The sequence below is a fragment of the Tenrec ecaudatus genome, chromosome X (genome assembly GCF_050624435.1).
Source record: "Tenrec ecaudatus isolate mTenEca1 chromosome X, mTenEca1.hap1, whole genome shotgun sequence".
In the NCBI taxonomy this organism is placed as follows: domain Eukaryota; kingdom Metazoa; phylum Chordata; class Mammalia; order Afrosoricida; family Tenrecidae; genus Tenrec; species Tenrec ecaudatus.
Window position 1 is genome coordinate 104,170,629 of NC_134548.1, and position 16,157 is coordinate 104,186,785.

General features: G+C 36.4%; 1 protein-coding gene across 2 annotated transcripts in view; it reads left to right on the plus strand.

The window, feature by feature from the left end:
- DIAPH2 (diaphanous related formin 2) overlaps positions 1 to 16,157 on the plus strand; it is a 925,981-nt gene that overhangs the window by 543,003 nt on the left and 366,821 nt on the right. For both annotated transcript variants that reach the window (XM_075539526.1, XM_075539525.1), the window contains one exon: positions 1,235 to 1,359. In XM_075539526.1, coding sequence (XP_075395641.1) covers positions 1,235 to 1,359 — 125 coding nt within the window. The remainder of the gene's footprint in view (positions 1 to 1,234; positions 1,360 to 16,157) is intronic.

The window sequence follows — 16,157 nt, forward strand, 5'->3', positions numbered from 1 at the left end:
TGTCTTTCCTATTAGTATTTGATTTTCCGTCTCTTGAACTTCCATGTGTGTTTTAGGCAATTTCTCGTCACTGAGTTATTAAGGTATGCATGTCAGTGTGATGAATTTGTATCAGAATAGTTTGGCTGAATGTTTGCCAGAGGGTTGATTCTGTCCGTGTCTTAGATTTTTCATTGTAGTACTGATATTTCATTGAAAGAGAGAAAATTTACTTAAGGAAAAGAGAGAGAAAAATCGATCTATTTATTTTTTCATAGATATTGAGATACCTGCATTAAAAATAAAAAAATAACAATGTCATAGGCCACCTGTTGAATTGCAACACTTGCTTTCACCTACATTGACTTTCTTCCCCAAGAAAATCTTGTCCCCTAAAATCTGTGAATTGTGTATAACTGCTTTTACACCTAATTGTCAGGCACGCAATAATAAAATATCCATATAATAGTTACAGGTGAAAAATAGTACCTCTGTAAATAAGGCATCATGAGAGAAAGGGAAAGTTTACATCTATTAAGTAGAATATGGAATACAATACTTAAAATTATTCGTTGCCAATGAGAAGACAAAATGAAATGCACACAGACAGGGGAGATTGAAGCAAGTAGTGCCAGTACTTCAATGCGTTCTGAAGCTTTGTGGGTGTAGAGGTGCATAGGGGTTCCCTGGAGTGTGCTCTCAATTCTTCTTATGTATCGGCAGCTATTTTTCACATCATTATGTGTATGAAAAGCATTAAAGAATGCAATTTTTACAGTAGATAGCACTTGATAAAAAAATCAGGCTATTTCTATGAAAGAAAAATATTTGATCTTTTTCTATAATTTAACTTTAAATCATTTATAATAGCCAAGAACATGCATTAATAAGATAAGATCCCTTTGAATCTTGGTTTCTCTTTAATCTTCGAATTAGATTTTAAAGAATGAAATATTAGAATTTCCATCAATAAATTTAAATAGAAATGGATTCATTTGAACTAATGGCAAACTAAAATGGTGACATTTTCTTATTAAACATGATGATTTGGTATATTATATTACACATTTCCACTTATTTGAGAGAAAGTGGAATTTTTATGAGCAGTAATATAGAAAAATGTGAGTTGACTTCATGGAACTCTTCTCCAGATTAAGAAGAAAAAATTTTAAAAAACTACATAATATTGTTTTCATTTAGTTGTTTATGGAAGGTATGATGAAATTTTCTTAATGCGTTGTGCATTGTTCTTTAGTTTCAGCTCAGATTCTCAAGAGCAACCTCTACTCAATGGAGCAACAAATCATTCATCTGGAACGTGACATCAAGAAATTCCCCAAGTCAGAAAATCTACATGATCAGTTTGTGGAAAAGATGACAATATCCTTTACTTGGTTTGGCAATTTGCATATTTGTTGGTTTGTATTTGTTACTTTACTACTTTACTAACTGTGTGTTTAGGTTTGAGATTTAATAGTCTATTGATACCAGGTGCATGAACCTGTGTGCATGTGCCATTTTATACTAGGAGCATCAACTTTATTTCATGATGCCCTTGAACTAGGTAAAGTAGGAAAAGGAGCATTAATTAGGATAAAACTCTTTTTCTCAAAATTGAATTTTATTTGCAGGCCAACAAGACATGCAAGGTAAGTCTTATGACTTTGATCATACCTAAAAAACAGTGAAGAATCTTAAATAACAAAATGCTAAAAGGAAATGATCAACTGAAGATGGTTGGATTTGTTTTATCTTTTTTTTTTTTAATCAGAATTTGGTTCCTTTTTGTGTCTGCCTGCATTTTGTGAGGGCACACATGCACGCTCAAGGGTAATTGAGAAATGACTAATGGCAAGAGGCTGGAAGGATCGTGAAGGGTAAATGAATGCATGACTGGATGGATAAATGAATTGACCAGCATAGGCTATATTTAACTAAATTGAAGTGAAAATCTGTTTAACATTAAAAACATTTCTTGTTAAATAATTGCCATCAAAACCTCTCTTATATATAGTATGTTCATAAAATTTACAGAATGAAGGTAAACAAAACCTGAGAAATGTCATTTAGCTAATTTTTTTTAATGTTGGATCTGTTTTCTAAAGATAAACTACATCATAGATGACTTCTTTTCTATTTTGCTTTTCAAAAGTTAAAGTCATCCCGCCGTCCTCTGGGTTTAACTAAATATCTTGAACTGCAGATTGATTCGCTATTTTATATCTCTAGTGGGAATACATACTGTAAATTCTTTATCAGATAATAAGTAAATTCCTTCAACTCTATAGCTGTCATCTGGTTTCAAGGTTAAACCTGTTGCGTTCTCTCTCCTTGATATGTTTTCTTTCCTAGTCAAATTTGGAACTGAAATTAATTGAGGAGAGCAATTGAGATTTATTTAAAATTGAATTTCCTCCCCCCTCGGAGTTTTGGTTCATGAAATAGCGCCGTGTTTCATGTGTTTACTTGGTGCTGTTGAATACTTGCATGAGCAGCAATTATTGGAAACTCAAATCGGAGGGTTATTGGAGGCCGGAAATCGCAAACAAATAGCCTTGGCTGGAATAACTGCCCACATTGGGATGCTCAATGTGAAGCTTTCATTTCCTTGTTGACTGTTGTTTTTTCCACCTTTTGATTTTGGTTCTTTCTTAGTACATTTGAATTTCATTCTGGAGCCTCTTGTTCTTTTAAACATTTTCATCTCAAGCTGCCATTTAGCCACACAAAAGCTTACAACATTGAAGAGGCTTTGTTGTTCATTTAGAAAAAGAAAAGTAATTTCAAACCCTCGTGAACTTGGCATGGACTCCTTATTTCATTTCTCTCTATATGCAGGTAATTAAGGAAATTTAAAATAAAAATCCACAGCCTTCTGTATCTGTGTGTTACGGACGAATGGTTATTCTTCATTTAAGTGGCACTAACGTGTGACTATTTGTCCACAAGGGGATTGAAAACTATATTAAAATGTATGGGGCTCTGACTTTGCATATCATAATTTAAATAAATAAAATATACAGCAATTATTTCATTGACAAAGTTAGAATTGAGTTCAGTGGGTAAAAACTACAATTTAATGAAGTATAATGATGAAACTGTTCCCAAGTTACTCTCGCTTTGGAAGACACCTTGGGCAGTTATTGAAAAGTTCAGTCTTCTGGGAATAGACAGACAAAATGCATAATCATTATATGTAGATATTGTACTTGAGTTCTTGTTCCTATTGACTAGGTTTTTATATTTTTCTGATAATTTCATACCAAGAAAAAACTAATTTTAAAAGACTCAGAAAGGGAGAAATGCGGGAAATTATTTTACAAATCAAAGAAGAGAGGTTCTAGGATCCAAGACGATGTATATTAGAAACATAATAGGCTTGGTCTGTGAACTGTAAGGTCAGCAGTTCAAAACCACCAGCTGCTCTGGAAAGAGTTACAGTCTCAGAAACCCATAGGGGCAGTCCTTCCCCTGCTCTTTAAGGTTGCCATGAATTGGAATCGATTCAATGTTCAAGGGGTGTGGCTTTGTTTTGATGGTTATTATTTTGCCAAGCGCTTTATTCAAATATCTAATCATGTGGGAAAATCCTTGCTTAGCTCTATTTTTTTCCAAAAGGAAAATTTTTAGTATTCTTCATGCTAATATGTTCATCGTACCAGTGATATTAGAAGTTTCATACCATGAATCAGAGCTCGTTTATAGTAATTAATAAAACAATTTCACTCCCCTCTCCCATTCATTGAATGTTTACTGTGTCAAGCAAGGGCTACTTGATTTTGTATACTTCAGCTTATTCAAAGGTCTTCCAATCATTGAATGAGGATTATTTTCCATATCCGATGATAAAATGGGCCCCACTCTACCTGTGACATTGTATTGAGCTAAAACCCTGTCAGGATTACTACTCAATTTATAAAATCACTAGCCATAGACACAATGTGAATCCAGGCAGATTTAGAGCCATGCATTTCTATCTTTTAAGATGACTAGGAGTTATACAGTCTGCTTCTATAGTTGGAATTCAGCTCACTTTGTTTTGGAAGTTCGCTCAGAATCCAGGCAGGTACAAGTTTTCCTGACGATCGCCTGTATGAGAGAACTAATTGGGAACACAGCAAATGAACTGCTGTTGCCAACCTTGAAGCATATTCTCTTTGGCTTGAGGATACCTGATTCTGGTTTTCTTCATCACGTCCAGTTTTGTGGCAGCATCAGAGTTGTTTGTTTGTTTTAAATCAAAATGTCACTTTACTTTAAGGCTCTTTACTATTCCCAAAAGTAATGTATTCCGAAAAGAAGGCTCCTCAGATTTTTAAATATGCATTGTAGCCCATTCTTCACATCTTAAACTGTCGAAAAATCACATAACTACAATGTTGACCTTACTGCTTCCATCCTGTTGACAAATTTCTTGCCAAATTTACTCACATAGATTTTGTCAATGGCAAGGCTGTCTGTTGCTGGAAACCAGCTTAGCTCTTTGATTGACTGCTGGCTAAATCATTTCACCAAGTGGAGGACAGGGAATGACTGAGCAGCAGGGGCCCCATTAACACGGTGTCAAGAGTGCTGACAGAATGTTAATGATATTAACAACCTGTCAACTGTCAGCACCTGGGGTTTCCTCATATTTACAGGGAAAGTCATTGGAAATGGTTAGAAATCAAGTTACTGACAAAGCACATTTTCCTTTCCAGGCAATTCAAAACAGAATTTGGGGTCTCCACTGTACTGAAATTATGTTAAATTTTTATTCCATTACCTTTATTAAGAGAATATTTTAAACTAGATGGAGAAACATTTATTCAGCTACAAGTACCAAGAAAATCACCTTTATAAAGGGAAGGATGATGTTCCACACTTCTCTGTCACTACCATCAAGTAAATGCTGCCTCATAGCGACCCCAGTGGGTTTCCCGTGCCCCCCCCCCTTGTAACTGTTTACTGAGAAGAAAGTCCAGTCTCTCTCCCATGGCCCCCTTGTAACTGTTTACTGAGAAGAAAGTCCAGTCTCTCTCCCATGGAACTGCTGGTGGTTTCCAACTGCCAACAATATGGGTCTCAGCACAGCGTGTAATCTCTACAATACCAGGGCGCATTCTACCCTTCTAAAAGTGGCCCAAAATGAAAATTTTAAAACCACACACAGAAAAGCACCTCAAGAGTAGAATGTTGTTGTTGTTTTCCTATCAGTAACGTTGCTTCTGTGTTTTAAGTGCCTTTCAGTGATTTCCAGTTCATTGTGACCCCTTGCTCAACAGAACACTACTAGCTCTTGAGCCATCCTTGCAATTGCTACTGCATTGGAGGGCATTACTTCGGCCATTGTGTGGATCCATTTCATGGACGGTCTATGCATTGACCCCACTTTTCCCAGCATGCTGTTCCTTTCCAGTGAATGTAGGTATGTACCTGACATGTCTAAAACACACCTGACGAAGTCTCCCCAGCCTCACTCCTAAGGAGAACCCTAACTGTACTTCTTCGGAGATAAATTCATTTGCTCTGGTGTTCAAGTTTAATCGATAGTGAATACTATAGTCTTTGATAGTTATAAATAAATTATTCAGTTATTTGTGTCCTCTACGTATCAGAGGACTTCCTCAAGTCCTGGAGCCATGTTCTCCACACAGCGGACTTAGATTATTTGCTCAGCATACATTGATAACAGATGCAGTGAAAGGATTTCACCCTGACTCACGACTCTCCTGATTTTCAACCCTGCTGAATCAGCCTCTTGTTTTATGTTTGGATTCCATGTGAACATAATTGTTATAAAATCCCCATTCTTTGCAATATCATCCATAATTTGTTATGATACGCACAGTTGAATGTCCTTGCATAGTCCAAAATAATGACGCGGTTACCATATTTCTAGTATCATCTGCTTTTAGCCGAGATTGGTTTTACATCAGGAAGGATATCCCTCATTCTTTGTCCTCTTCTAAATATGGCATGGATTTCCTGAAGTTTTACGTTGAATGATTGAAGTATGTTCAGCAAACTTTTACTTGAATGTGATCAGTAATGCTATTATTGTTTGATCATGTCTGCATTCTCTTGGGTCACCTTTCTTGTAAACGGTCCTTGTAATGTATGTTTTCCTTAGACCCATGGGCCCGTACATCGCTACATTTATTTATTGAAGCTTCTCAATTGGTATCCTTGGATTCCTGGAGCTTTTCTTCTCCTAGTACCTTCAGTACAGATTTGTTTTATCCCATCAATATCATCAGGTTTGAAATGATTGAATGTCAACCAACTCTCTTTGTAACAAGGATTCTGTATGGTCCTTTCATCTTATTTTATCGCTCCTTGTATTTTCCAATATTTTGCCAAAGGTACCTTCAACATTGCAATTGGAGGCTTGACATTTTTATTTAATTAGTTCAGCTTGAGACATACAGAACATGTACCTTCCCTTTTGGATGCCTAACTCCACATAGTTGGACATTTTATTGTTATATATTATTTTATCTTCTTGAACTGGCCATTTAAATCTGCTTAACTCTTTTGCTTCATAATTTTTGCCATTAACATTAGTTGCGCCTAGTTAAAGAACAAGTTGTGAAGTCTCATCTCACCTCCATTTTTCTCTTTTCTCTTGCCTGTCTTTTAAATGAAATGTGCGCATCATGTGTTTGATATCATCTCATAATTCAGGTCTTCAGTCCTTAGAGTTCTGTGAGTCAAATGCATTCTTGAAATGGCATTTAAATTCATAGGAAATAATGTTCAAGGTCATCCTTTATTTCTCGTTCAATATTTAGGTATGAGTATATAGACATGAATACGTCTCCGCCAAATTCTGTCCCAGGCTATTTTCTGGCTGGTAATGGTGAGTTTCTCTATGGTCTCTTTTCACAGATGTGGTCAATTTGATTCTTGTATTCCTTACAGGGAGGGCCTTTTTTATAGTTGCAGTTTATATTGTTATAACAAGGTATTGGCATAGAATAAGTTGTTGGTCTTGCAAAATACTATATGATCGCTATTGTTGTTCCTATCACCAAGACAATATTTTTCCAGTTACCAATCTTTTATTTCTAACTTTTGAGCACCAATCACCAGTAATTATGGATTTATCTTGATTGTATACTTGATCAATTTCAGACTACACATGCTAGTAAACAATCCTCAGTTTATTCATGTTAAGCATCAATTTGAATAATAGACCATTAGCTGACTTTCCTTGTAGGCTTATGAATATTATTCTGTTACTGTCAATTTTATACTTTCAGAGAAATTTTCAAACGCTCCTTATAAAAAACACAAAAATCCAAAAATAATTCTTTTGAATTAGGTGATAGGTGAGGGGGTTGTAGTGTTTTTTTGACAATTAATGTGATGTCATTCTACTTCAATTTGTCATTCCGACCTGGTAGAATAGACCATATGAATGTCTAATTCAAAATGGTCAGCGATGGTCCATTTCAGCTCACTAATACCTAGGACATGGATCTTCGTGTGTTCCATTTCACCTTTAGCAGCATTGACCGTTCCAGGATTCATACGCAGTACGCTTCACAGACCAATTATTTTAAACTGCTTCCATCCCTCCCCCTTTTATTGTCATTTTGAGCGCTGCCTCATCAACACAGGGAGATCCTAAAGTCACTTCACCAGCTCGTCTCCTGCTGTATTTTGAGTGTCTTTCCGCCTGAGGAGCTCATCTTCCAACACTTGAAGACAGTGCCTCTTCTAGCCATAAGATTTTCCCTACCCAGTAATTCCTTTTTTCATAGTAGATGGCCACGGTTTTCTTTCTAATCTTTGTCTAAAGGGTCTACTGAAACCTGTCCAAAGTGGGTGACCCTGCTGATATTTGGAATATCGTTTGCATAGCTTTCAGCGTCACAGAAATACCCAAGCCATCATGCTAGAGACAAACATTCTCCTTTGGTTTGGGACGGAGCATTTAGTGCCAGTGGGGATCCCAATAAGGATAGATGAGTATGGTATTGCCAAACTCGTCACCTTGGAATTACATCCAGTATTTCAGAATTAAGTTACTTACCAGCTTTGAATTGTGCCTGTGAACACTATATGTTAATGCTGTTTTAGATTTTGTATGTCCTAATTTGGTTGGTCATCTTATGGGTCAGGCAATGCTTAACTATTTGACGTATCGGTTATCAGTAATTACTTCTTTGTTTCATGCTATTGTGGCGTGCATAAAAATACTCCTTATAACAGGATATGAGACAGAAAGACAGAGAGGAAATGCGCGTAGCACAAACACTTCTATTCTGATTTATAGATTTGCCACGGGTCAGAATTGACTCAGTATAAAGTGTGCATGTCTGTGGGTCTGTATTTGCTCAAGATTTTTCAAGTTATCTTCAAAGCATTCCTTTAAGGTAGTGCTATTATTAACCCCGCTTTAAATATTAGGAAATGCGGAGGTTCAACTATGTCTTCAAAGTCATATATGTAGGAAAAGTTAAGGCCTGGAGTTCATGTTTCCACATTGGAAAGTTTCATTGAGCTGAGATGACTTCTGCATTTGGTCACCATAAAAGTATTTTATTGTTTCTTTTCCAGTATCCCTCAAAAGTAAAATGTTTCCTTAGGAAAGGATTGTAAGCCAATTATAAAATTAGCTTTTAGACCATCTCCTGCAGAAATCCTTCGCAATCAGAATTAATTTCCATGTCCCCTGTGTTCTCGTCACATTTTAATACTTTGATTATTGCACTTGCTGGCTTGACTATACACTGTTTATATACATGTCGGTTTTGAACACTGTGTTAGAAACTCTTTTGAGATGCAGATTATTCATATTTGAGTACTGTTCAACAAGCCTAGTACAATATCTTATAGAAAACAAATGCATAATATATATTTCTTTAATTAGGTTAGCATTCATTGTATAATGATAATATTAAAATCACAATTTTTTTTTATTTTGCTCTTTGGAAACTACTGTTTGTTTCAAATTCAGCCTGAAACTACATGATCTCTGCTTTCCATACTTCCTTCAGGGCATTAATGGGCATTTGGTGGCTGTTGCTAATCGTGAGAAGAGACGGTAAAGAGTCCATAAAGCCTTTCAGACCACAAAAGACTCATCTGGGAAATTATGTTTTCCAGAGCGTAAATTTGTCTGAAAGAGTTAATGTTCCCCCTCCTCAATTTCATTAATTCTCATCATCTTCACCAGAAGTTAAACACTAAAATATATTTTTAAATGACTCCATGGATTTATTCATCATGAATGACATAAAACAAGAAAAAGAACTTGAGGAGATAAATTCTTTAATATGGCTGCATTATTTTAAGTATTCTTGTAGTGTTGTTGCTAGATGCTGTCTTTTCGGTTCCAACTTAGGGAGTGGCTATTTATGCAGCAGAATGGACCACTGCCTGCTCCTGCACCATCTTCACTGTTGTGATGTTTGCGTCCATTGTCGCTGCCAGTGTTTCCATCCGTCTTGTTGAGAGCCTTCCTTTTCAGCTTAGTGAAAAGGCTGACTTAAGTCAGGTGGACCTTGGTCCTCAAAATGCCATCTTTGCTCTTGAAAGCCTGAGAGGAATCTTGTGCAGCAGATTTGCTTTCTGGTCTTCTGCTTCTAGGAGAGTAATAGAAGCACATGCCAGTAAAATGAAACTTGAGCGGCTTCACTCCTCTCCGTTTACCATGATGTTGGTTATTTATCCGTGTGTGAGGATTTTGTTTGGCTTCATATTGAGTGGTAATCATATTGAAGGCTGGATTATCTGAATTTCTTCAGTAAGTCCTTCAAGTCTGCTTAGATTTCAGCAAGGAAGGTTAAGCCTGTTGTGTGTTTTAGGTTGTTAATGGGCTGTCCTCCCATCCTGAAGCATTGTCCGCCTACATATGGTACACTTTTACAGATTATTTACTCAGAATACACATTGAATAAGTATTGGGAAAGGATACAACCCCGTCAAATACCTTTCCTGATTACATGCAAATAGATATTAAGTCAATTGTGTTACTTACAAGAGCAAAATTGAATAACATAGCAATGAGTATCTTTCACATATATATCACATGAAGTTATATCTAGGAGTATTACCAACTGAGATCACATATTGGCTACTTACATGTGGTTAAGGGATTCATTAATGGTGGGAATCATAATGGTGAGAATCAAACATCAGAGCGAAAATGTTTAAAAAGAACAACAGAAAAGCTTTCCAAAATCTGTCAGTGCGAAATCACCAGTTGCATTCTGTGCAGAGTTATTGGGTCGATAATGGTTTCAAGGATCAGGGTATCATTCCCTCATCACTTCGTCAAACATGAATACCTACCCCTCCCTCCCACTTGTCCTGTGGCTTTATAAAATGTGTTCATAGCCATTTTTTATCATCACTTTTTTGCACATTTCTTTCTCATGGTGGGTCCGTCTCAGAACCTCAAAAATCCCCACTTTATTTTGCACACTAAGGAGAAATGCTCTTTTTCCCTTTATTTGCTCCTTGCATTGTAAAGTGTTTTTAGTGACCTCCACAAATACAGAACATTATTATTACTCCACTTTAATGAACAGATTTGTGGTGGCCTTAGTCTTTGTGTCCTCGTGAAGTCACTCAGTTTTCCCATTTGTAAAACTAAGACATTCAATACTTGTCTAACACACACGAATGTGTTATTAAGATTAAGCATAATAATGACTTATAACCTGCTTTTTAGCTTAGAAATGCTGCCATTATTCATCATTCTGCGTGAAACCTCACAACTTAATTATCCCCTAAAGAACTTTTACTTTTAAACTAAATGGTCATCATCCACTTTTGTGCATCACCATTTCATCTGTTTCTTTTTAAGTTTGCTTTGTTTCAGACTGACAGAAAAAGGGTGTGTCATTTAAAAATAGTGAATTACTGTGGAGGTAACAAAATATGTATACTTCACTGTGGAGGTTTACGCTTCTATAGAAGAGAGAAATGTACAACAATCAGAGTCCAGAGATAATTGAATACTACAGTAAAGATAATGATTCTAAATCTTAGGACAACTATAAATAAATTTAAGGTGTATCTTATGCTTCCAAAGAGGAATACACTCAAGGAGTTAAGAGGATAAGGATATAACAATAAATATTGCCCGATAATTCAATTGATTATCAGTAGGGGCAGTGCTAAGGGAAAAAATCAACAGACGTTATTGATACTCCATCCCATCTCTTTGAAGGGTGAGGTAGTGTCCTTGCTTTCGCCACTGTAGGGAACTAGCATTGCAATTATTTTGTTAGAAACGCCTGCTCAAACCTACCAAGACATTCAATTACCACGTTCAGTATTGAAATACCTCCCAAAGAGAAATGGAAATGAGTTGTGGATAATCCTTTGATTTGAATTAGCTATTTTGTTAGCACACGTAATTAAGAACTGTCTATTCGACAATTTTCAAAGTTCAAATACAAATTTCTTCCAATATTTATATTAACCTACCTGCTTATATTTATTAAGCAACTATGTGGTCCTTAGCGTATACCTGGTTCCATCAGACTGAAGCATAAAATGAATTATAAAGTCGTCTCTCCACACTAAAGGACTTGGCACTTAACTCACCTCTGTGAAATAAGTCATTAAAAGGATGGAGTTAATAAAGTGTAACAGTGTGGCTTTGACTCTAAGTGAACTGAGATTGTGGTTTAGAGCATTTAAGGGAAGCCTCATTGAGGAGATGCAATTCTCTTTGTGCAAGAATTTAACTGTGTTGATTCTGTTCTTTTTGTTCTTCAAATGCTTTACACATACTAGGGTGAAATACATTTTTTGGTGAATGAATGAATAAATGCATGGTTTGCTATCTGCTGACATTTTTGCTTTCCCAAGTGTAGACTATGATATAGTGACAGTAATTTAAACTATTTCTCTTTGTCCTCTTCAAAAAGTGATCATTTTGACTTTAAAAGTCATTCAGTGTTTTTGCTTAAACAAATTTTCCCTCATGAATTCTGTCTATATTTGATGAATATTAAAATATTGTTTTAAAGTTCATGAACCCACTGGACTTCATGAAGATACTCTAAAAACATTTTGGCTTGAAGAAGAAATTAGGGTTTCATTTATAAGGTGAACAACCAGCGAAGGGCTTAAAGACATGTGTGTAATGAGAGCTCTATGTGAACACATTTCTATCAGCTTCCTTACGTTTTTTTGGCTAAACAATATTGTTCAGTGATTTCTGTTATTGTGAAATCAAATAGTGGAAAATTACAGAACACGTAAAAATAATTTGTTGATTATAGTAATTGAGATGTGTGTGTGTGTCTGACTATATATGTGTATATATATCGTTGATCCTTATTATTTATGTTTCCTGTCTTTTCAAATCCTCCTTCTCCTCAAAGTATATGCGGAATGCCAACATCAGCTTTGCCAATGCGTTCCTGGTTATATTCACTGACGTGTGCAGACTGACACCAGGTTCGAGTTGCCAATATGCTTGTTTTCAGCTGGAGTCGGCCAGGCGCTCCTTTGCTTTTCGCTTTAGTTCTCATGCAGTAAACAAGACCCTTTTCTCAGTATGTTTAATTCTACAGTTTTATCCTTTTTGCTGATGGTTTTGCTACTTAAAATAGACCCAAAGCATAGTACTAAGGTGTTTTCCAGTGTCCCTAAGCATGAAAAGGTTGTTTTGTAAGTTACAGAGAAAATACATTTGTTTCAGAGGCTTCATTTTTGCATGACTTAGAATGCTTTTGTCTGTGACTGCAGTGTTAGCAAATCAACAGTGTGTAGTAAATAGAAACTAACATAAAACAAAGATATATATTGATCAGTTTTAAAAAATGTTGTGACCCGAGTCTCTCTAGAACCTCACCCTATATTTCCCCTGATTCGGTAGTCACCAATTTCTGATTTTCTGAATGTGACTACCATGAATAATGAGGATTGAGGATATTATTCATCCTTATCATGCATGAGTATGCTTTATGTACAAAGCACAAATGAATAAGACACGGAAAATCACTTTCAGAAGCTTAGAAAAAGGAATCAACAGTATAACTGGGTGATTATAAAACTGCATGAATAAGAAAAATATCATATACATGGGGAAACTAATTCATTAGAATAATAAAGCCAAATATTTTCTTAGGTGTACTGATGACACCGTGGGTTGGGTGCTCAGCTATGAACTCCATCGTTGGTGGCTTTAATCCACCAGCCACTCCACCGCAGAAAGATGAGGCTCTACTCCCTTAAAGGCTGTTTAGTCTTGGAAATCCTATGTGGGCCACTTTGAGTACAAATGGATTCAATGGCAATAGAATAATACCGCCATAGTAATTTTCATTTTGTTCATACGCTTGGTCTTAATTTAGAACAGTGAAAGATCCCTTCTGTCAGGAGACTAACCTCGGGGAATGTTTTCTGGAGTAGAGCAGTTCAAACACAAAGAAAGATCCAGAATGAGTAAGGATGAACAAAAGTTTTGAGCGACCCATTTAGTAGTCCTCTCTAGTTGTGAGTCATGGGAATTGTCACTAGGGGAGAGGGTGACTCTCAAATTCCAAAAAATGAAGAATACAGATCTAGTGAATTTCAACAATACTCAGTGGGTTATAAAGAACCCCAAATTAAGGAACTCATGTTTCGCTTCTGTGATATTTTTCGCCTATCAAATACTAATTCAAAGTCTGAATTGTGTCCTGTATTATAATCACATGGGTTTGCCTACATCCAAAGGGATGGATAGATATTTTTAACCTTTAATAAAATATTTATCTCTTCTATCATTTGTGCTTATAATACAATATGAAGGATGTATATCTGTGTAGAGTTTTAATGTTTATAATGTTAATGTTTATAAAACCATCTTCTCAATCCTACGTTGTAAAGTTCTTTAGTGAAACCCACCATATTATATGTATGTCTAGTTGATGTTTACAATGATTTATATATGGGACAAATTTTTATACATTGAGAAATGTCTATGTTCCAGACCCTTTTTTAATTGATCATATTATTGAGGGCTCTTACAGATACTTTAACAATCCATAATTGAGTTAGATCAAGCATCATTGTACAATTGCTGCCAGCCTCAGTTTCAAAAGATTTTCTTTCTCCTTAAACTCTTTGATTGCAGCTTCTCTTTATCCCCTCGCTCTCCCACCCTGCCCCCAGGAACCCTTACTATTATATTATTTATTATTATTTTCCACGTCTTGTACCATCCAATATGTCCATTCACATGCAATTCTGTTATTCTTACCCTCAAGTGGGATTATGCAGTTGTTACTCAACAAAGGTGTCCCCTGCAACTCTGATGCTACATTGCTAGGCAGAGTGTGTGTATCTTGACTTCCATGCATCAAATGAACGGAATTATGCATATGAACATATGAAGGTCTTCCTGGTGTAATGAGGTAAAACAATGACCATGATAGTAAGGGGAGGAAATATTAAAGAACTAGAGGATGTGTTTCTTCAGTGCTCTACCACACCCTGGATATGTCATCCCTTCTGTGAGGCCCTTCTCTGAGGGATTGTCTAATTATCTTACGGGTGGATTTTAGGTCTCCTCTTTGTCCACGCTCCTTCACACACATTTGATTGCTTGGTTTTGAACTTCTGATACTATTCTCCTTGACACACAGGCTGGTGTACTTCGTCCATGTGCGCTTTGGTGCTGCCCTGCCAGATAGTTGCATGTTTAACTTCAAGCCTTTAAGACCCCAGACACTATATATTTTAATAGCTGGCCATCGCTTTCTTCACATTTGTTATGCACCCATTTTATCTTCAATGATATATACCTATATTGATATATTTACATAAAGCATTGTCCCAGACTCCTTATTAGGAATGTGGAGTACAATTGTGAGCTTGAAAAACCTAGTTCTTACCTTCAATGACATTTTCTAGTGGAAGAGATAGGCAGCAAATCAATGACAATGGTCAACAAACCAAACTCACTGCCATTGAGTAGATTCTGTCTCATCGTAGTGAGCCTATAGGATAAACTAGAGCCGCCCTTATGGGTTTCCCAGACAGTAACTCTTGATTGGACTTGAAAGCCGCAGCTTCCTCCCACAGACAGGTGGTTTCAAACTACTTGTGGTTTGCAGCTCAACCTTAACCTCCGATGCCACCATTTGTGATGATCTGCCACGCCACAGCCTGGAGGACAGCTCACCTCAGAAAGTAATGCTTGAGCTTCACATGTAGCGAGGAGAAAAGTTAACGCAGGGAAGAGGTGAAGAGAAATGTTTATTTCTGCCTCTGTCGCTACAAATGTTTAATAGCAAATTACCTCAACCCTGATTATTTGGTTGCATTTCTAATGTATATATAGTTTCTTCTCTGTGCTCTTACTGAATGTATACTCCAAGAGTATAATTCTCCCAAATTGAGCCAAATACCGAGGACATTTGATATTTCAAAATTTTTCTTTACTACCTCCTTTGCCCTAGATTGCCTTTATTAAAGGCTAGGGCCTGAATGTGGCTATGTTTGAAAAGCTGTGTCAGATTCTGTGGAAAAACCTAAAGCTCGCCTAACCTTGTCGGAGCTGAAATTTTTCAGCGAAAGAGTTTCAGATAGATTTAGATATTTATCCACACCGAACTTTCAAACCACCAGAGATTTGCCCATTACTCGTTTACAGAGGGCTTAACTACAGTGGTTTCCTCTTTCAACATTTACTTTTTTTATTTAAACAGCTTAATCAAGAGCTATAAAAACACTGGATCAGTCTTTTCAAATAAAAATGAAATACAGCTGCCATGGGTTCAACTTTGAGAAGAAGCCCTGCTGCCTGCAGGCAGTTTAGGTGTTAAAATGATGGAGGTGTTAATGCCAAAAGATCTGGGTTTTGATTGCAAGGTCATATCTTTGAATTACAAGTTTATGAAAACCCGACAACTCTTTTGATTTGTGCCCTGTGTGACATGCCAAGTGTAAGGACATTAATATTATTGGTATGTTAATTAAGGGAAGGTGGTTGTCATTTATTAACTCAGTCACTGTAAATGGGACGTAGTACCTTTTGTTTGTTATTGTGCTGACATTTCATGTTTCTTCTATTTTAGATTTTGCTACTTGTTTTCATAACGTAAAATACACATGATGTGTTGCTTGCCGCTGCTGTGGTTTGGTGCCTTCTAGTTGATTCCTACTCATGGCACCAAGTAGAATTGTTGCTATGGCTTTTCTTGGTGATGTAGAATATTTATGGAAGCGAATCACCAGGT